The sequence below is a fragment of the Sebastes umbrosus genome, chromosome 7 (genome assembly GCF_015220745.1).
Source record: "Sebastes umbrosus isolate fSebUmb1 chromosome 7, fSebUmb1.pri, whole genome shotgun sequence".
NCBI classification, from domain to species: domain Eukaryota; kingdom Metazoa; phylum Chordata; class Actinopteri; order Perciformes; family Sebastidae; genus Sebastes; species Sebastes umbrosus.
Genome location: NC_051275.1, coordinates 676,958 through 699,465, shown reverse-complemented (window position 1 = coordinate 699,465; position 22,508 = coordinate 676,958). Strand labels below are relative to the sequence as shown.

General features: G+C 39.8%; 2 protein-coding genes across 2 annotated transcripts; one reads left to right on the top strand and one right to left on the bottom strand.

The window, feature by feature from the left end:
• Positions 1–503: 503 nt before the first annotated feature.
• ca4b (carbonic anhydrase IV b) lies at positions 504–5,642 on the bottom strand. The gene is made up of 8 exons (XM_037774496.1): positions 5,552–5,642; positions 5,277–5,321; positions 5,027–5,188; positions 3,737–3,882; positions 3,548–3,640; positions 2,850–2,916; positions 2,436–2,599; positions 504–1,176 (listed from the first exon to the last, which is right to left on the bottom strand). Exons 1-8 carry the CDS (start codon positions 5,610–5,612, stop codon positions 991–993), a joined length of 924 nt encoding a protein of 307 aa, XP_037630424.1. The 5' UTR covers positions 5,613–5,642; the 3' UTR covers positions 504–990.
• Positions 5,643–8,363: 2,721 nt separating this feature from the next.
• LOC119491495 (dehydrogenase/reductase SDR family member 11-like) lies at positions 8,364–13,536 on the top strand. The gene is made up of 7 exons (XM_037775630.1): positions 8,364–8,753; positions 10,182–10,391; positions 10,478–10,552; positions 10,987–11,018; positions 12,032–12,161; positions 13,049–13,249; positions 13,364–13,536. Exons 1-7 carry the CDS (start codon positions 8,622–8,624, stop codon positions 13,403–13,405), a joined length of 822 nt encoding a protein of 273 aa, XP_037631558.1. The 5' UTR covers positions 8,364–8,621; the 3' UTR covers positions 13,406–13,536.
• The last annotated feature ends 8,972 nt before the right edge of the window (positions 13,537–22,508 follow it).

Genomic DNA, 22,508 nt, shown 5'->3' with positions numbered 1-22,508 from the left:
TGCTCACACACACACCACAAAAAACACCATTCCTGTTTCTGTCTAGTCAAACATTGAAATGTTTCATTACATCACGGCTGTGGGTTCTTCAGAGAGTCACCGAAAGAGAGATGAAACTTCCCCAGGACTCCTAAACATAGAAATAAAACGTTTGAGGATATTCATGCACTTTTCAATACTGCATGTACAGCATGCAAATGCTACCCCGAGTCCAAACAGTCATTGAGACTTGTTTGGTGCTGCCACGCAGTGGATGTTAGTGGAAGTGACACTTTGACTGATACCAGTGAAAAGTGCATTACAGTAATCCAGATGGAGGGGGGGGACTCAGCATGTACAACTTTATCACAACATCTCTGTAACTGAAGACAACAACATGCCCCTACAAATCCCCAAAATATATTCTACAAAGCAGGAATCAAACTTATACTTTATTTATGTATTCATTAATTGCATGATATTTTACAGCTGAGATGAAACAGTGTGTACCATTGTCTGAGCCTTTTTAACATGCACACCATCATTGAGATGATAAACTGGTAAGACGCTGAACTGGGAGAAAGGCCAGGTCAGAGTTCAAATTTCTGCAGGACAGGAAGGAAACACTTCAGTATCACCAGCAAATGTGATAACATATCACAAGAGGCAGTAGAACAACATCTATTAATCCTAGTCTGTGAAGTTATCTGTGCAATCAGTCAAAAAGTCAAAAAAGGGTGATTGATCAGTATTGTCAGTGAACTTCAGTGCAGTTTGTTGCAGGAATAAAAAAAGAAACAAATTATGAGGTGTCAAGATGCTAAATCTACAACTTAAATATACAATTCATATTTGATATACAGTATAGAACCGAGAGAGAAAATGCTTCTGACACATGCTTTGAAGAATGAGGTTGCATTTACAACTATAAAATCGCACACAGTGCATACATGTATTTGACAATCATCAGTGGACATAAACAGCAGTATTTATTGATAAAGGTTGAGTGAATTAAACAGAGGGAGACAGGGAGAGTGCACTGGATAGCACCACTGACATGATGAGTAACACAGTGCTAACCAGAGAAACATGGCCTCCGGAGTAATACACCTGCCGTCCATTCAAGGGCTGCACTGGTCTGTAGGTTTTCATCATCTGCTTTCTGTTAGAAAACTGAAGCTGGGAGAATGCAGTGAGCTGTAACAAAGATCACAACAGATGGGTGAAAAAGTCAAATAGCAAATTTTATAAAAACACAAAGTGGATGCTACTCCAATTATTTACATAATGCTTCTCTAATCAATAGATCAAATGACTATCTGTAACATGAACAGTGATAAACCTGTATAGAACAATTAACCGACTTGTTCCCCTTAGCTTTCTGGCGTGTTTTAGCATCTTTCAGCTCGTTGTTTTGGTTTTACAGGCAGCAACTTCACTCTCTGATTCACTCCTTCAGCTCTCATCAGTGTCTTCTAAAACAAGTTAAAAACTAAAGACCATCTTGTGATGGGTTCACTCCAGCTGCGACGTCAAATCAGGCCAGCGGCGTAAAGTGCCCACCCCTACCCCTCTACCTCCGCCGCCCTTGCTCAGACCACACCCATCTTCGTACTCGGACTTCATTTTAAGCTCAACTAGCGACACCCCTGTAACGTTTCGTAACACCAAATTATTTCCACACTTCCACACAGAACGCAGCAATGGCACCACTGTGCTCTGAAACCCATTAATGGCTTGTGCAACAATGGCTTTTCGCTGCGCCGAGCAAAGTGTGAGCACAGCGGAACATGCGGCTCGTGGTGCGTGCTTGTTGAACTTGTTGAACTTTGGACTCAGCGCACTACAATGTGTGCTGAGCCCAGCGGCGAGTGCAGCGCAAACCGCGCTCTGTGTGAAAGGCCAATTAGTCTACTACCCCACTGACGGATCACCGATACTTATTTTTCATTCATTTGATGGCAAACTCCACCCAGCTGATGCGACACCAGCGTGGATCAGGTGGACCCACTCCTGCACTGTGAGTGACGGACAGTTTGTTACTTGAGTGGTAACGTTACCGGTAGAATACCTGACTCTGGATTTCAACATCAACAACACATTTACAGTGATCTTGATAAAAAACTATTGTCTGTTTTGATGCATTTCTTACATGATGTGGTTGAAGTTGCATGAAACATTAAGATACTGATAATAGATCGTCCAATTCTTCAAAGTAGCCTCTCTAGTTTATCCCTGATTGAATACCACAGCATGAAATGTTCCCTAGGGCTACCTGTGGATTAAACAGCTTTGTCTGATGTAAAGTATGTTTACCACTTCTCAGAATGATTCAAACTCAGCATGACAGCATCATAATGTGTTGCTTTTAGCTGGGAATATGTAGAAATGCAGAACATAGTATTCAAATCCTTTTTTTTCTTTTTCTTTTTTTACAATATTGTGAAAATAGTGACCTGCTTCCTGCTGAGAGGAACTGTGCTTTCAAACAGGCTCCAGACGACAGCTTCAGCACAGTTGGGCGTAGTGAGGGAGCCGTCATAGCGAAAGTACCTGGTCATATTCTCCTCATCAGGTGTGAACATGTCCAGGGACACACCCCTCAGTGTCGTGCTGTTGGCTGGTATTTCAATCAAATATTAACAAGACAATTAAGTTATTAAGAACTGTATTATTAAACAACAATAGGTTCAAGGTGACGGCTTGATTGTTTTGATCGATTTATGGTTGAGGTGTTAGAAAAGGTGTTTTATTACTTTGTGTTATCTCATAACAATTGCACTTTAGCCTACCGCTGGAACAATCAGCAGCACTTCTAGGAACCCTACACACAACACGGCTGGAAGAGAATTATGTCAGATATGACTTACAGGGCCGTTTGATGTATTTCAGAGCATTAAGAAGTGGATCAAATCTCTTATTTGCAGACTTGGACTCCTGAAATGAAAGGATAAAATGTTCAAGTTACTTTGCAAGCTGAAATCATATTTTTTGTAAAAGTTGGGAGAACATACTCTCGATGGTTTGGTTCAAACTGATCCTGGTTGCTTGTTAGAGTTTATTGCCTTCTGTTACTTTTGATCTACAAAGGTTTTGAGAATGTCTTTTCCAAAAAAGTGTTTCATAATCATCAAGTTAATTATCAACTGATGACTGCAAATCCCGGTGAATGCTTTGTTTTACCATGTTTCTTATGTTTAACTACTTTTTGGTGAACTTCAAGGCGCGTTTCTTGGGCCATTTATATATATTTTTTTCTTTATTGGAGGTCATTCTTGATGGCATCTCAAATGTAATTGTAAGTCCATTACCTCCATTCATCAAAGCTGCATCTTAGATTTCAGGATGTCTTTTTAATTTAATTTTCCACCTTGACCAGTCTGATGCCAGTTGATCAAGTATAACTGAAAAATCACTGATACTTTGGGATCAAAGCTGGCAATTATATCTTTGCAATTATGCCCACTTTGACTACATTTTCATAGAAAGGACGCTTGTCCAGAACAACAAATATTGCACCTATTTTCAGATCTCCCATTTTTTATTGAACGATAATCAAATAAATCACCTCAAAGAAAAATCCAAGAACAGCCACACCCGTGCGGTCTCTTACAGCCTGGGATAAAGACTTGTATTCTTCTTTTATGTGGACAATATGCATCTGTAGATGGCATCAAATATTTCATGTATTTGAATACAGTACACAAAATGGTTTTATCACATAATAATAGCACACTTCCATCCCCCTATTTCTTACCTTCATTGGAAATTGTTCTCCATCAATTGTGTGTTCAGACCCCGGTCCTCCTTCTTTGCCCCAGTGCAGGTGGAGTTGAACTGCCTTGTGTTGTGCAGAAAGGTTTCCTCCTCCGATCCTGATACTAGATGGTAACTCCAGTCGAACTGGACAATCATTCAAGACATTGTTTCAAAATTCAGGCAAAAAAAACGCCCCCTCTCGTGATGATTACAAAGGGCCTTTTTGGATTTGGCTACAGTGCAAAGTTTAAAAGATTGTTCATGTTTTGCAGCTTCTTTAGGCTGAAGTATCTTTTGTACATTTAATATTTGGGTATAGTCATTTTTTATTATACCAGAGGACGCAGGACTGCAGATCCTTTTACTCATTCACTGTTATTATCTTTTACCTTTTTGCCACCAATAAGATCCTATAAGATCATTATCTCAGTGGTTTACAACTGAGGTAATTGCCTTATCACTATTTTACAGTCAGTTTACTTTAGTCGACCTGATTTAAAGGAACAATGTGCAACATTTCGGGGATCTATTGGCTGAAATGGAATATAATATTTATAACTATGTTTTCATTAGTGTATAATCACCTGTAACTAAGAATGGTTGTGTTTCCGTTAGTTTAGAATGAGTCCTTCATATCTCCAGAGGGAGCGGGTCCTCTTCACAGAGTCCTCCATGTTGCTCCTTCATGTTTCTACAGTAGCCCAGAACGGACAAACCAAACTCTGGCTCTAGAGAGAGACTTTTGATGTTACCTGAAGGCCGCCGTATTTCTCTGACATGTTTGTGAAACTGCGGTAACGTGAGCCGCAGAGTGTTAAACCGTGGTACCGCCAGCCGCCGTCTGACTTCTGTTGCTCCTAAAGTAGTGTTATTATGGTATGGATGGCCTCGGAGCGAGGCGAACGTCGCTACCACGGTTTTGAACTCATGTCTCGGCAGATGGCCGCCCGCCCTGTGCCCGGTTCTGCTCCAGGTTTCTTCCCAGTAATCGGGGAGTTTTTCCTGGCCACAGTGCGCTTGGTGGATCCTGTTGGGTCTCTAAACTATGGTGTACGGTCATAGACCTGCTCTATATATAAAGCGTCTTGAGATAACTTCTGTTGTGATTTGACGCTATACAAAAATAAATTGAATTGAATTGAATTGAATGTTACCGTAGTCTTGGGAGGAGGGGTACTCAGTTGGTTACAATATGCAACAACACCACTACATGCCACTAAATCCTACACACTGTACCTTTAAAATCACTCATTGTCTTCTTTATACCAAATACAACATAGAGACGTACCAGTGTGACCGCTGTTTATGAGGCGACCGTGAAAAGCCTCTTCATAGCCAATCAAGTCAAAGGGAGCGAGACTTTTATACAGCATTCTCCTTGTAACAATGTTAACAGGAGACTGAGATCTGCCGCCGCAGTGCTGTGAAAGCACTCCCCACACCTCTGGACCTGTGAAGGCAGGGGAGTGAAATAAAGTAACTCTACTACATATTTTCTTATTTTATTTAAACTGACCATAGCTTGTCTCGAGGTTTACCTGTGCAGGTGTAATTGCATGTCACTTGGGACTGGTAGCACCAATCTACAAGAACAGGCTCAAAATTAGTCATTTAATAGAAGATTAAAAACCAATAACAACAAATACAAATAATTCCTCTGTAGAGCAAACTATGAAAAATAAATATTTGTATTTTTTTCTTTGTAATGAACAAGCCCAAACACTTTTGAATTTATTAAATACAGTATCATGCAACTTCTTCACAACACTGAATACATTTTTCAAAGTCTAATCAATGAATTAGTTTAACATACCTGCCCCTGAGACAACCCTCATGGAAGATACAAACAAAAATAAAACAGGCGCCAGCAGCATTGTGAATATACTGTATCTGTCCGGGTCGGCCTGCTTTCAACTGAACGTTTTGGAAGATGATGCCAGAAAGAGAGTTCAACTGGCCTGTTATAAGACAGGTAGACCCACCTATCAATCCCGCCCTCACTGCATGCTTTAGTTTTATGACTTCTGATTCTTGTGACCACTGATGCAAATAAATATTTGTATTTTTTTGCTGAGTAGCAAACACTGATATCTGAAGACCCATATTCACGAGATAATGAATCGACCCTTATTCACAGGGTTTGGCCTGAAAACCATCAGCTTGAATGATGCATTTTAAATTTGTTTGACTACACCTGATCAGATATGGTAAATTGACTTGCATTTATATAGCTCTTTTCTAGTCTTCCAACCACTCAAAGCTCTTTACACTACATGTCAGCATTCACCCATTCATACACTGATGGCAGAGGCTGATAAGGGGCCAACTTTGCCATCTGATCTAAATACTAATTCGCAACACACCGATGGCTATGCCTTTTGGAGCAATTTGGGGTTAAGTGTCTTGCTCCACTCGTGCAAAATTACAAGCATATTGAGTCATGAGATCATTTCTGTTTTGGGAGATGGACGGATGTGATGGTATTTCATGTGCCACATGCAACTGCACAAGATAGAGAATGTGCACATACAGATGTGTACATATACTACACACTTATGTGTACATTCAAAATCTCTGTTTACATCATGAAACATACAGACGTGGACAAAATTGTTGGTACCCTTCCGTTAAAGAAAGAAAAACCCACAATGGTCACTGAAATAACTTGAAACTGACAAAAGTAATAATAAATAAAAATGTACTGAAAATTAACTAATGAAAATCAGACATTGCTTTTGAATTATGGTTCAACAGAATCATTTTAAAAAACAAACTAATGAAACTGGCCTGGACAAAAATGATGGTACCCTTAACTTAATATTTTGTTGCACAGCCTTTTGAGGCAATCACTGCAATCAAGGGATTTCTGTAACTCTCAATGAGACTTCTGCACCTGTCGACAGGTATTTTGGCCCACTCCTCGTGAGCAAACTGCTCTAGCTGTCTCAGGTTTGAAGGGTGCCTTCTCCGAATGCATGTTTCAGCTCCTTCCACAGATGTTCAATAGGATTTAGATCAGGGCTCATAGAAGGCCACTTCAGAATAGTCCAATGTTTTGTTCTTAGCCATTCTTGGGTGTTTTTAGCTGTGTTTTGGGTCATTATCCTGTTGGAGGACCCATGACCTGCAACTGAGACCAAGCTTTCTGACACTGGGCAGCACATTTCGCTCCAGAATGCCTTGATAGTCTTGAGATTTCATTGCACCCTGCACAGATTCAAGACACCCTGTGCCAGATGCAACAAAGCAGCCCCATAACATAACCGAGCCTCCTCCATGTTTCACATTAGGTACAGTGTTCTTTTCTTTGTATGCTTCATTTTTGCATCTGTGAACATAGAGCTGATGTGACTTGCCAAAAAGCTCCAGTTTTGTCTCATCTGTCCAAAGGACATTCTCCCAGAAGCTTTGTGGCTTGTCAATATGCATTTTGGCAAATTCCAATCTCGCTTTTTTATGATTTGGTGTCCTCCTTGGTCGTCTTCCATTAAGTCCACTTTGGTTCAAACAGCGACGGATGGTGCGATCTGACACTGATGTACCTTGACCTTGGAGTTCACCTCTAATCTCTTTGGAAGTTGTTCTGGGCTCTTTGGTTACCATTCGTATTATCCGTCTCTTCAATTTATCATCAATTTTCCTCCTGCGGCCACGTCCAGGGAGGTTGGCTACAGTCCCATGGACCTTAAACTTCTGAATAATATGTGCAATTGTAGTCACAGGAACATCAGGCTGCTTGGAGATGGTCTTATAGCCTTTACCTTTAACATGAAGGTCTATAATTTTCTTTCTAATCTCCTGAGACAACTCTCTCCTTAGCTTTCTGTGCACCATGTTCAGTGTGGTACACACCATGATACCAAACAGCACAGTGACTACTTTTCACCCTTTAAATGGGCAGACTGACTGATTACAAGTCTGAAGATACCTGTGATGCTAATTACAGGACACACCTTAGCTTAACATGTCCCTATGGTCAAATTATTTTCAATCTTTTCTAGGGGTACCATCATTTTTGTCCAGGTCAGTTTCATTAGTTTGTTTTTTAAAATGATTCTGTTGAACCACAATTCAAAAGCAATGTCTGATTTTCATTAGTTAATTTTCAGTAAATTTTTATTTATTATTACTTTTGTCAGTTTCAAGTTATTTCAGTGACCATTGTGGGTTTTTCTTTCTTTAACGGAAGGGTACCAACAATTTTGTCCACGTCTGTAAGTGCACTTACTATAATGCATGATAATATCAGCAATATAAAACACGATTGAGCTTTATTCATCAGAACGTTTTTTTTGTGTGCCAAAGATATTCAATATACATGGTAAAATAAATATATGCATAGTAAACTGTATAGCTATAATATTCATACATACAAAAAAAATGGTATATATACAGTATATACGTATAGGGAATGAAATGTGCAGGGGCAAGACAGGTGGATCTGTGTCAATATGACAACTAGGCTACTACAAAATACAAACATGGGAATATAGAATATTAATGGAATGAAATTGTATAAACTCTTTAAGTACAAGATGAGATTAAAAAAGAAAGCAAACATTTCAGTTGAAACAGTATTTTAGTGTATAGAAAACTCAAAGTTTGGTTTATCCATCACAATTCAACAATGTGAACTGAGTGATTCAAGGTTTTGCAAAATCCTACAGTTAGCAGTTTTCCTGAATGCAGCACAGTGACGTTTTAGACGTAGTCGGAGCTGAACTTCTACTGTGCTGCGTTCACCAGCATCATGTTCAGCACCTGACTGGAGAAGCACGGGGTCCAACCGGTCCAACCCAGCCTCTGCTGACAAGTTCAGTGTCGCTCTCCCGGTTGTTGAGAGGGGTTCGTAGTTAAAGAAGGTTACCGGTGTCCCGGCCGTGATGGACCGCTGGAGGGGCAGAGTGGCTCTGGTGACCGGAGCCTCGGTCGGGATCGGGGCGGTCGTCGCTGAGGAGCTGGTCCGCTGCGGGATGACGGTGGTGGGCTGCGCCAGGGACGTCCAACACATACAGGTGTGATCTGAAGCTCTGGACTTCATGTTGACAGTCCACCTGAGACAACAAGGACTAACCAATGTGAAGATAGCTGGAAGTTAGCTGGCTAGATAACCTTCCAAACCAAGCCTTGCTGGTGATCAACACATCTTCATCTGTTAGAGAGATAGATGAGACTATCTGTTAGAGATAGAGATGAGACTATCTGTTAGAGAGATAGATGAGTTTATCTGTTAGAGATAGATGAGTTTATCTGTTTAGAGAGATAGATGAGTTTATCTGTTAGAGAGATAGATGAGTCTATCTGTTAGAGAGAGAGATGAGTTTATCTGTTAGAGAGAGAGATGAGTTTATCTGTTAGAGATAGAGATGAGTCTATCTGTTAGAGAGAGAGATGAGTTTATCTGTTAGAGATAGAGATGAGTTTATCTGTTAGAGAGATAGATGAGTTTATCTGTTAGAGAGATAGATGAGTGGAAATACACTGTGATCACATGTTTCAACATCTTTCTCACTGGAACTTATCTCCAGCTATTGGCTAATAAATGCTCAAATGTAAAGCTTTTGTTGGTGGAGAAATATCACACAACAGCTCAAACTGTTCATTGATGTAGTTACTGAGTTTTACAAGTGCGTGTTATGTGAGATAGAGATCAGGTGGGGTACAGTTGATGTTTGTAAAGTGGTTATGTTCCTCGGGATCACGAGATAGCACAAGAAACGGATCTCTTTTCTCGCCCTGTACAGATAAGCCCATATAAACACTAGTTTAAACACTGTCTCAAAACTGGTTGTTAACTTGTCAAAATGACTCAGATAAAGAAACCTTCCTATGTATGAGATAATACATCATCCATCTATAAAGATGGATGATGTATTGATGAAATGAAACATGAACCTTTAACAGAGAAGAGACAGAGGTGCTTTTCCACACAGAAAACAGCACAACTTGAATGAGTGGTGCTTTTGTTTATGCCGTATTCTTCTTGTTAAATCAAGCAAGAGATGAGATGTGTCCAGACCCAGGTGTGTCTCACCACTTCACCTGAACAATGTCCTGGGAGATGACCTGTTAGAAATATCCCAGAGCCAACTCAAGTTTCCCTTCAGTCACTGTCTTAAAGTATTTCAGATTCACGTAGAATTTCTGGAAAAAAAAGCAATAATTAGTTTATCTCCTAAATCGAGGACTCTAAAGAATATAAAAGCACAAGAAGAAGAAAGAGAGTGATTCAAATGACTCCCTCACGTCACTATATACTATATTGAAGTTGCATTTCATGATGTGCAAGGTTTTTCCCTAACCTACACATTTACAGTAGTTTTGTTCATGACTAAATCTGAATGACAGACGGGGTGGACTGTGTAAACATCTGGGAAAAGGACAGAGTGTGTAAACATCTGGGAAAAGGAGATTATAAAGCTGATTGTATTTTTTGATTTCAGAAACTGGCAGCTGAGTGTCAAATCGCCGGCCACAGTGGCGTTCTGGTACCTTTCAAGTGTGACCTGAACAACGAGGAGGAGATCCTCTCCATGTTCGCCGCCATCAAAGCGCAGCACAAAGGGGTGGATGTGTGCATCAACAACGCTGGCTTGGCTCATCCAGAGTCGCTGTTAAATGGCCAAACCAGCGGCTGGAAGAACATGCTGGATGTAAGAGTGCACATTGTTTTTATTTTAGAAATGAAATATAATTAAACAGATATGTTTACACTACAATACAAGTGTAGCTGCTTCAGTTTCAGGGTCCTGGTGTTGTGCATGCCGTCTCACTGTCTCACTGTCTCACTGTCTCACTGTCTCACCGTCTCACCGTCACGGCTTAATGAGACACCTGAACAGAATGGAGCCATCATTCGTTTTATTGGTAACACCTGTGTTTGTCAGACTATGACAAGTCAAAAATAATGAAACGTGACATTATTTTAGATTTGTGAAGCTTCAGTTTATCATGAACCTCTCTCTAACTGCTATGTTGTATACAACATACAGCAAACGTTGAGAGGAACAGTTGAGTCCAGTATCAACTAAAAGTGGGAAACGTCTCCGACCCCTGACTCATTTATGGTTAAAATGCAGAATCCTTTTGCATAAGAATTAATGATGAAGTTATTTTTCCATGTATGAAGGAAGATTGTGTTTCCATTGGGGCACTGATGCTAATTATTATCCATTAATTATTATTATTATTATCTGGAAGGTATAAAGATCTTTACTTTTCTGCTTGGTGTCTGCACACCACATATGATGTGTCGACGGGCACATCATAAACATAAACAGGTAGAGTTTGATTTACTGATGATGGGCATGCTTAAGAAGTACACCTCTGTTGATTTAATAGCACTTCCTTTCACCAAATATCGGTTTCTTTGATATTATCATCATCACCATTCAAATTTTAACTATGGCGACTGACAACATTACACAATAGAGCTGAGGATTCTATTGTCACATTGTAAAATAAAACCCATTAATGGGTCTAACTCAGGCTCCAACTAGCCATTATTTTATTACGGATTAATCTGTCGATTATTTTCTCAAATAATCATTTGGTCCATAAACTGACAGAAAATAGGTAGTAATAATATGTTGAAGCTTTAGGTGACGTCTTCAACTTGTTTGTTTTGGTCAACCAACAGTCAAAAAACCTGAAGATATTCACTTAACTATCAAATAAGATGCTCGAAGTAGGAAATGTTTGGCGTTTTGCATGAAAAATGACTTCAAAATAGCGGCTGATTATTTTTCTGTCGATAGTATTATTTATTAATTGACTGATCCTTTCAGCCCTAGACCAAATAGAGTTTTGTGGCACGCTCATTTTCTTCCATCACTAAGTCAAATGTGTCTTTTTAAACAACTGCCAATAACATTTTTAGGGATTTCTCAAAGGCCTTTTATTCAAAGGCCATCGAGGCTGAGATCATGATAAACAGGAAGGCAATCCAGGCACTCCAAAATATCACAAAAGTATCAACGAGGAAGAGAATATATTAAAAAGCCAACATGTTTGGACCACTGTAGGTCTTCGTCAGGGCTTACAAACAAACAGACAAGGCGGATGTGGCCTCACCTATATGGTATCAACAACCAATGGGAGGCAATCACATGATCATCAATAATATGACAATTTGTAACAGAATATTTTCCCCCGTTTTCCAAGAGCACCCGACACATTTTGCCTTACGATTGAACACACCGAGCAACCAGTTATCTCTCTTTCCGAGGCTGAGATCATATCAGCACATGAAGATAAATGCTGGTGCTGACCTGGTTCCTACCTTCTGTTACAGCGGTAGCGGACATCGTGTTGTTCCCAGTGCTGATGTACATTTCTACAGCTCCACCAAGTACGCGGTGACGGCCCTGACGGAGGCTCTAAGACAGGAGCTGCGTGTGGCCAACACCCACATCAGAGCCACGGTAAGTGATGACTTTCTACTCTACGAGGAAGCATTGTCATTATTTTGAGTTTGGCTCAGTCAAAGATGCAAACAACATTGCCGTCCTTTGTTAAGTTTGTGCGAGCAGCAAATTGCTTTCAACCAAGTAAGAAGTAAAGTGATATTACTGTTAAGGCTGTCAAAGTTAATGTGATGATACCGCATTAATGCAAATATGTTTTAACGCCACTAATTACTTGCAATATTTAATTTGTAGTGAGCTCAGTTTTAAAGCTAGAGTGAAGATACTGGAACCTGATGAATCCATCAGTACCAACCATGTCATGCTAGCTTGTCAGGAAGGAGGCTAAATAACGCTCCAAAGTTACGCTCAATTTTTGGGTGAGGAAAAACTGTCATGTCCATATCCAAAGGGGTCCAGTGACCTCTGACCTCCAGATCAGTGAATGTAAATGGGTTCTTTGGGTACCCACGAGTCTCCCCTTTACAGACATGCCCACTTTATGATAATCACATGCAGTTTGGGGCAAGTCATAGTCAAGTCAGCACACTGACACACTGACAGCTGTTGTTGCCTGTTGGGCTGCAGTTTGCCATGTTATGATTTGAGCATATTGTTTGATGCTAAAAACAGTACCTGTGAGGGTTTCTGGATCAATATCTGTCATTGTTTTGTGTTGTTCATTGATTTCCAATAATAAATACAGTATATACATACATTTGCATAAAGCAGCATATTTGTCCATTCCCATGTTGATAAGACATACATTTTGAACAAATAAAAAATGTGTGATTAATTTGCGATTAACTATTTTAATTTGAATTATTATTATTTTAAAGGACTAATAAGTAAAAAGTTACTTATTACACTTCCTGAGTAACTTGCCAACACTGCTCTTTTTGCAGAGTATTTCTCCCGGTGTAGTGGAGACAGAATTTATTCGGCGGCTCTACAGACATGATGCTGATAAAGCGGCTGCTTCATACTATATGAATGTATGTATACTAGCATATTATTTCACTCTTTCACTTCTCTTACAGCCTTTGGAAGCAATAGATGTTGCTAACTCGGTTACCTACGTCCTAGGCGCCCCTCCCCATGTGCAGGTATGTGCTTTCTATTGTGACTTATCACACATACTTTCAACCTTTGCTCTATAACTCGTGATCCATCATTAGTTCCCCCTTAATGAGATAACCTTCACATGTCTACTCTTTCAGATTGGAGATATTCTGATGCGACCTGTGGAGCAGGTGTCGTAGGCCTGCACCACGCAGACATGTTCTTCATCTGATCATTACAAGTACTTTATCTGATCATGCAATAACTTTGATTTTGAAGGTTGTACTATCATTTTGCACTTACAGAATAAAATGTCTGATTTGAAGATGAACTTTGTTGCACTTCGATCATTACACAAAAGGAAATTAGATTTGTAGCTCAGCAGTAAACACACAGATCACAAGGCTGCACCAAAAAATAACAGTCGAACTGCTATGAAATTGTTTACGTCAAAATGTCACAAACATGCATGCAATATAAATCTTTCAAATTTTTATTTTGAAAAATCAGCAAATAAAAAAGGTAAAATATCAAAGAGATATTAGTAAAAGTAAAAAAAAAATCGGACAAATATTTGTGAAATGTCCGAAAAAAAATAAAAAATGTTTTATAATATCTGCAAATTGTAAAGAAAATAGTAATACAGTATATAAAAAGATTTACAATATCTAAAAAATATTTGGTCAAATATCAACTTCCTTTCTTCAGACACAATGGTTTGGTCGATGCTAATTAAATATGTACAAAAGAAAATCACACAAATAAAAAACAAAATGAGAAAGACAAAAAGTGCAAGTTAGCATTAAAGGAATAAAAAAGAACAAAAATAAATATGAAATAAAGTAATATTCATTTGTGGTAGACAGTAATTGCAAATGAATAAGCTGAATGTAAAGAGGACTGTGGTAAATATACAGTATATAAACTGGGAAAAAAAAGTTCGGCAACTTGTAAGGATCATGCATTTGTGGGATGAGCAGCACAGCTGATTATGTGGGTAACGCCCAAGAAAAATTTGCCAAAATGCTCCGTCAATGGTAAACAGTGTATTCTCCTGTTGGTATTGACTCTTGTTTTGAGTTGTTTGGTGGATTGGATGATTGAACTCAGTAACAAGGAACAAACAAGACATATTGGCTATTTGACTTTATTCATTTAATACACCGTCAGGAGCCTCAGTAGCGGTGGAAGATCCATACGCAGCCACAACAGCCTGGCACCTCCTCCCATGCTGGTCACCAACCTGGTCACACGTTGCTGTGGGATGGCGTTCCATTCCTCAACCAGGATTCGTTGCAGGTCAGCCAGCGTGGTTGTGTTGGTCACTCTAACACGTACAGCACGCCCAAGCTGATCCTACAAGTGTTGAATTGGGTTGAGGTCTGGACTCTTGGCAGGCCGTTCCATTCTCTCTACTCCCACATTGTGGAGGTAGTCTGTGATAACCCTGGCTCTGTGGGGGCGAGCGTTGTCATCTTGGAGGACGAAGTTAGGTCCCAGATTTTGGAGGTATGGGATCACCACTGGCTGCAGAATCTCATCCTGATATCTCACTGCATTGAGATGGCCTTCAATGACGACAAACCTTGCTTTGCCAGTGAGGGAGATGCTCCCCCCCCACCCCTCCCACACCATGACACTGCCCCCACCAAAAGCTGTTACTCCATCGGTGCAACAATCAGCATAGCGTTCTCCACGTCGTCTCCATACTTTGACCCTGCCATACAACTTTGGCAGACAGAACCTGGACTCATCACTGATCATGACATTCCCCCACATGTTCAGGTTCCATTGTCTGTGTTGTCGACACCAGCGCAAACGGGCCTGACGGTGAAGGGCAGTCATTGCAGGCTTCCTGGTAGCCTTATGAATTCTCACTGTTTACCATTGGCAGAGCATTTTGGAACATTTTTCTTGGGCGCTACCCACATAATCAGCTGTGCTGCTCATCCCACAAATGCATGATCCTTAAAAGTTGGACATCATTGTGAAGGTAAATAAACAGGCTTTCCAACGATGTAAAATACAATGACCATTAGCATCGTAACAACAGAGAAATAATCCACCAAACACAAGTTTCAGAACTTTTTTTCCCCCAGTTTATATATACAGTATATGTGACCTGCTCCATCATTATGAGTCACATTGACCCCGAAACACATTTTGAGTTATCTGTCTGACTGTAAAGAGGAAAGTCTCAGCTTTATGGCAATATCAAGATTATCTTTCTACGCCAAATATTCAATGAGATATGCTCTTTCAAAGTTCGACTGTCATGAAACATTACTTTTGAGAAAAAGGGCATTAAAGATAAGAATTCATATTCAGCCATTTTTTGCATTGATTAAAACACATTTATTAAGACTCAAGTCTAAATGAACACAATATGTTTTGGTCAAAAGTGACACCCAACATTTCATAATGTAGCCTACACATACTTTCATGCATACATGTGCACATAGTCACGAGCATGTGACGTGCACGTGGCCACGTGCACGCGTATGACCACAAGCAGTACAGTAGATAGGGCTAGAAGTCCATGTAGAAAATAATCCAAAATGTATGGAATAAAATTGATAAAATCTAAAAAAATATATACTGTACATATGATATAATATATAGTATATATGTTTATTTCAATATAATAATAATTATATGAAGAATACATAATTAAAAATATTAAATATGGAGCTATGTGCACACAGGTACATGCACAAACTTACAAGTCCATATCCAAACAATAAAAAACATACTAGAAAATGGATAGCATATGAACAAATATTATGTACATATTATGTATGTACAATATTATATAATATAATATATAATAGAAATATAGATATAATAGAAAGACTATGAAATGTGTTGCCTGTGCACATTCTGCTGGCTTCTCCTGGAGCTCACTGCGTCCTTTCACAGGGTCATATGGGAGCTGATCTTCTCAAGGAGATCCAGATGTTTCTCATCTACAAAATGACATAAAGTGAAAAGCATAAAGTGAAAAATCAAGTCATCTCAAAGACTTTAGGCTGACTAAATCATGTTGAATCATTGTTGAACGAGGCCTGATCATTATCATATAAATACAGCCCTATATTAATTAACATAGCCTATTCACCATGTGATATCAGATTAATATACAACATATCATTTTACTATATGTTAAGCTATTTCTTTTGCTATTTAAAATGATATCCTCACCTTTTGTGTCTCTCACAGCAACCCTGTCTGTCCCTGTCCCTGTCTCCTAGAAATGACGTTTGTATATTGTTTTCATAAAACCTGGTGTGGTGATGATGTAACAGCTGCCTGGATTATGTTCAGATACAGTACTTCTTTGAATGAATTAAACACTACACAACATTTCCTCATTAATAATAATAATTTATAGGAGACAGGCACCTGAGAGACATACCTGAGACAAACAGACACCTATAGACTACACACACTGACACACACATTAGTAGCTGCTATTAATGCTTCTTAGCCTGCTCTAGTGATTTTAAAAGTCTTTAAAACAAACAGATAAAACAAGGATAGTGTAGTTTAACTATAATAACTTACCATTAGTCATTTCTTTCATTTGATCGCGTCTTCTCTCCATCTCCTCCGGAGTAGAGAGCGGCGCTGTTGTACAGTTTGCAGCTACACTGGTACTCCCGGTGTGTGATTAACTGGTGGCTGAATTAACTGGTGATATTCCCGTGCAGATGTGTGGTAGGAGTGGCCTGTCAGGACCCCTGTCGATTCACTCCCGCTTCTCCTTTCTGTCCGATTGTTTTGTCGGTGTCATTTGAAACATTACGATCAGAACAGTTTGCTAGAACAGTCATTACGCGGACGTGAGGCTGTGGTAGCGACGCCAATCTCAGCGCGAGGACATGAGAATGGTAAAGTAGGTGACTTTGTCGATGCCTGTTGAAAACACTGCCAACGTCAATAAATCATTTAAAACTTTTTCTTGCTGTCAGTGTGATATGTGTATGTATCATATCGTTATTAGTATGATGTGAAGTTGATTTGAGACCTGTTTATACTTTCATTCGTAAATGACAAATACAATCTGACGTTTACACCCAGGTCGAACCCATTCAACTGTGGCAAACTGTGATCAAGTCAGATTAACTTGTGATACAACATCTGTAGGCTATCTACCAGCGATCATGTTTTATATTCAATGCTACAGTCATTAATCTCTCTCATCACAACGCTGTTTTTCACTGTGCAGCACATTCACCCAGATTACACTGTTAACTCGAATTTTGCAACTAACGTTATCGAGACAGCATTTGAAAAACTACGCACAGGGTTTTTGTGTCTGCTGAAACATTACGATCGGATCGGTTGCTGAAACGTTCATCTCGATCAAGACAGAAATGCATGAAAACATTATCCATCTTCTTTAAGAAAAAATATCAATCGTCTAGCTAAAAAAAAAAACACTAAATGCTGGAGTCGAACCATATGTAGGTAAGAGACTATTAAATATGTTCTAACGCACTTGAATATACCGCTAAGCCACGGAAACAACACACATACCTGCCTCGATTCCCACTATTAATTACTTTAGGAAACGTTAATAAATTAATGAAAAATAATACTATCTGAATGCATCTAAAATGTGAGAAAATTAAGGTATAATATATTGAAGCCATACAATATAATTTCTTTACAATTTATTCTATCAATACTGGCTGCCTTTTCTATGTTGCATCATTAAGACCCACCGAAATCAGATAACAGCATATGCATCACTATGGTGTGCAAAGTGCTAATTGTACATATCAACAACGTGCCCAAATTCTAGTTCAAATAGGTTTCTTTAATATAGGCTCTGTATCTTGACACAGACATACGTACATAGACTTACTCATTACTATGACAGAAGGAAAGACAACAATCATCATTAGTGATTCAAAATCAGCGTTGTTGGTTAACTACGTTATGTGTACACTTATGGGGAATTTGACTGTTCTTTTTTTGTATCGCTCTCAGTGTAGCCTACTTACACATAAATAGACATCACAGCTAAGAACAAAGACCACACAGTTGAACACATAAAGTTAAAGAATAGACAGGACTGTATGTGCGTAGTTTTTCAAATGCTGTCTCGATAATGTTAGTTGCAAAATTCGAGTTAACAGTGTATGTGTGTATGGGTGAATGTGCTGCACAGTGAAAAACAGCGTTGTGATGAGAGAGATTAATGACTGTAGCATTGAATATAAAACCTGATCGATGTTAGATAGCCTACAGATGCTGTATCACAGGTTGATCTGAGCGGTCACAGTTTGCCACAGCAGCATCTCCACGCTTCTGCGGTGGAGCTGGTGTAAAGTTTAAACATCATACGGTATATTTCACTTCCAGGCTGTATGAAAGTATGAACAGGCCTCAAATCAACTTGACATCAGATTAATAACGATATACGATACAAATATAAGACTGACAACGAGAATATTTTGTAAAGGATTTATTGACGTGAGTGTTTTGAACAGGCATTGTCTCCTACCACCTACTTTACTCTTGTCCTCAGAGCGGCATCGTAACAGCAGCCTAACGCACGTGAAATTAATTTTCCAGCAAATTGTTCCGTTAGTAATCTTTCAAAAGATACCGACACATGAATGTGATAGAGAGACGAAGAGATCAATATGTTTATTTTCAGGTGAATCGACAGGGGTCCTGATAGGCCACTCCTACCACACATCTGCACGGGAATATCACCAGTTAATTCAGCCACCAGTTAATCATGCACACCGGGCGATCACAGTCTCTATAACACTGTCCTGATTTAATAACTATAATCAGAGACACTGTGTGTCATCATCGGCTCAGCCATGAGTGGAATATCTTCCTCCTCGTCTTCCTCCAACTCTCTTTCTCCGTCCTGATCAGCGGATTGAGAGCTAGCCTAGCCACTAGCGTTAGCAGGGCGTCCGACCCAACTCGGCGCACCCGGTGTCCTCATCACCCGGTGCGGTGAAATAATCTGAATTTAAGTCGGTCCAGTTGTCGTCAGATGTAGCACCTCTAACAGGAATTTAATTTAAAAGTCGAGCGATGTTTTCCTCACGTGATTTCATCTTGTCAAGCCAGCTATCTCCTCTGTCAACCACAATCTGTCAATCAACTCTATTGAGCCGAGTCAATACAGCGGACTTCCGGTAAAAACTTTACGACAACGTTATGTTTAAGAGCTTCAAAACTAGACTTATCATTTGAATTTTACATTGATTCTTACTTTTTATGAAAGCTGAGACTTTATTTATTCATAAACGCATAAAAAAACAAAAAAAACCCCACACTTTTTCATAAAAAAACGTGTTTTTACAAGAATGCGCTGCCGCGACTTACGACTCATTTTGATAGAGCGGGTCACATATAGTATATATGAATTATGAGTGTATACCCTCCTCATAATGCATATATACTGTATAAACTTAAAGTTATGATGATGTTGATTTTTATTCAGCACACAGGCTTTCAAGGGCCGTACCGAATAGTTTGAAGCTTCATTCATAACGTTGACATTCAACCCTCCCTCCATAATAACCTTTCAGCATATTGTAATTCAAGTGTTCTGAGAGATAACTAGACTTCTGCTCCTCCTCATGGCTCTGTGTTCAGGCTTTAGAACATCTAGCCCGTGACGGGAGACTTTGACCAATCACAGGTCATTTCAGAGAGAGAGCGTTCCTATTGGCTGTGCTCCGGTCACTTGACTGGAACTTGCCATTTCTTCACCAGATTTTACAATGGCTGCAGCGTCACAAACTTTCTAATTTTACAGCTAAACAATACACTACAGGAACACTACTGAGAACATCTGAGGAGAGAAATAGTTATTAACGTAACAGAATATTGATTCATATTTGATCAGCGCTGCCTAGTTTGACTATTTAGTCGGAGTTCACGAGTGATTGAGAGCCGGCTCTCATAGACGGCAGATGGACAGCAGACCTCAGATCAGCTCTTACTGCTTGTTTTCTTCCGGTCTGGGATATCTTGCAGATACTGTTAGGAGAACTGGAGGACACCGGAGGACACAGAGGAACATGATTTTTTTTCAGGTTACCTGTTTTATGTACTACTGTCACGATATAGCGATTTTATAGCGTTTTATAAAAATAACTTTTTTTAAATCATATTTGCTTCAATCTCGCCTACTTCAGCTTTAAGAGAGGCTTTGCTGTGACAGAGCAACTTGTGTCAGTGCTGATACAGTTCCTCAGTATATTCTCTATTCTGTCCTCAGATCAACCACCTGCCAGAGAGGCAGTGTTACTCATCATGCATCATCAGTCAGCATGCTTCATGGGGTGTGGCGCCCCCCGGCGGCAGCAGATTGCTACATACTTCAGATCCAGCCTGCACTCCCAGCAGCCAAACCAGTTGATCCAGCTGGAACAGATGGAACAGATGGACAGGATGGGTAGAGACTCTGCAGGTGTCCTCAGTGAGGAGAGGAGAGGCTCAGGACACAGCAAAAAACATTGAACAGTTGAAGAATAAAGGTTACTAAACAGCAATTCCACTGCCTGAAAAATACATTAATGAAAAGAAGAAAGAACCTGTAGCATGTTTATCATGGAGAGGAACTCTCTGAGGACATTTTTGGCACTACAGTGAAATGTTGCTAAACTCTCCTTTCTCAGGTGTCAAGTCAGTTTATTTGTAGGTCTACTCGTACCTGGACAGTCAAGCTGATTCTGATCCAACAAGACTAACATAAACAGCATAGCATAGCATAGCCTGGCACGGCAGCCACGTATTCACACACACAGCTGGCAGCAACATCAGCATAAAATCCATCTGTACACCGAACATAAACTAAACCCAATAAACACTAATAATGAAACAGGCCATTAGTCCATAATTGTAAATGATCTTACTGTTGATGATTCCAGCAGCAGACGACGGGGCTTCTTGGTGTTGAACACTGAAATTACTTCATAGTCCCTTTCAGAGTTGAGCTGGAACAAAGAGTTCAGTCTGATGTGATGCAGGGATGCCAGAGTCTTTGACCAGTAGGCCTTGTTCTGGGTCCAGTAGGGTGAGTCTTTGACCAGTAGGCCTTGTTCTGGGTCCAGTAGGGTGAGTCTTTGACCAGTAGGCCTTGTTCTGGGTCCAGTAGGGTGAGGAGGGCAGTTCACCCCGACCACTGAAGTCTATCTTTAGCAACAAAGAAAACCTACAACAAGTTACACAATGATGAAGCCAATGAAGGCACTAAGGCTACTAATTCACCTGTAGATCACAGATCACAAAGGTTTAGAGGTGTAGTATCATGAATGCCAGACTTTTGAACTTCCTTACCAAGCACAATGTCTTGAGTAGAAGCCAAATTGGATTTATACCAAAACATCGCACAACTGATCATATTTACACCCTACACATCCTGATTGATAAACATATAAAACAAAATAAAACCAAACTTAATGCCTGTTTTATTGACTTCCAAAAAGCTTTTGATTCTATTTGGCATATAGGACTGTTCTACAAAGTTATTGAAAGTGGTGTAGGGGCTAAAGCATATGATATTATTAAATCAATGTATACTGGCAACATGTGCAGCATAAAAATTGGTAAAAAAAAGAACAGAATTCTTTAACCAAGGGCGGGGTGTTCATCAGGGCTGTAATCTCAGCCCTGCCCTCTTCAATATTTACATCAATGAATTGGCTACTATGGAAAAATCCCCGATCCCTGGTGTAAGTCTCCACAATCAGGAAGTGAAATGCCTGCTCTTTGCAGATGACCTGGTCCTGTTGTCCCCCACAGCAGACGGCCTACAGCAGAGCATGGACCTGCTAGAGCAGTACCGTCAGACCTGGACCTGCTAGAGCAGTACCGTCAGATCTGGACCTGCTAGAGCAGTACTGTCAGACATGCACCTGCTAGATCAGTACTGTCAGACCTGGACCTGCTAGAGCAGTACTGTCAGACCTGGGCCCTGACAGTAAACCCCAAAAAGACCAAAATAATGATTTTCCAAAAAAGATCCAGATCTCAGGATGTTCTACCAAAGTTCTCAATTGGTATAAAACATGTAGAGTACGACACACACCTCAATTCCCTCGGTTTAAAAATGAGTTCAACTGGACATTTTAAAGAGGCAGTTCATGAGCTGAGAGAGAAAGCACGCAGGGCTTTCTATGCCATTCCAAAAAATATCCAAACTGAAATACCGATTAGAATTTGGCTTAAACTTATCGAGTGTGTTATTGAACCAATTGCACTCTATGTCAGCGAGGTGTGGGGTCCACTTACAAACCAAGACTTCCCTCAACGGGATAAACA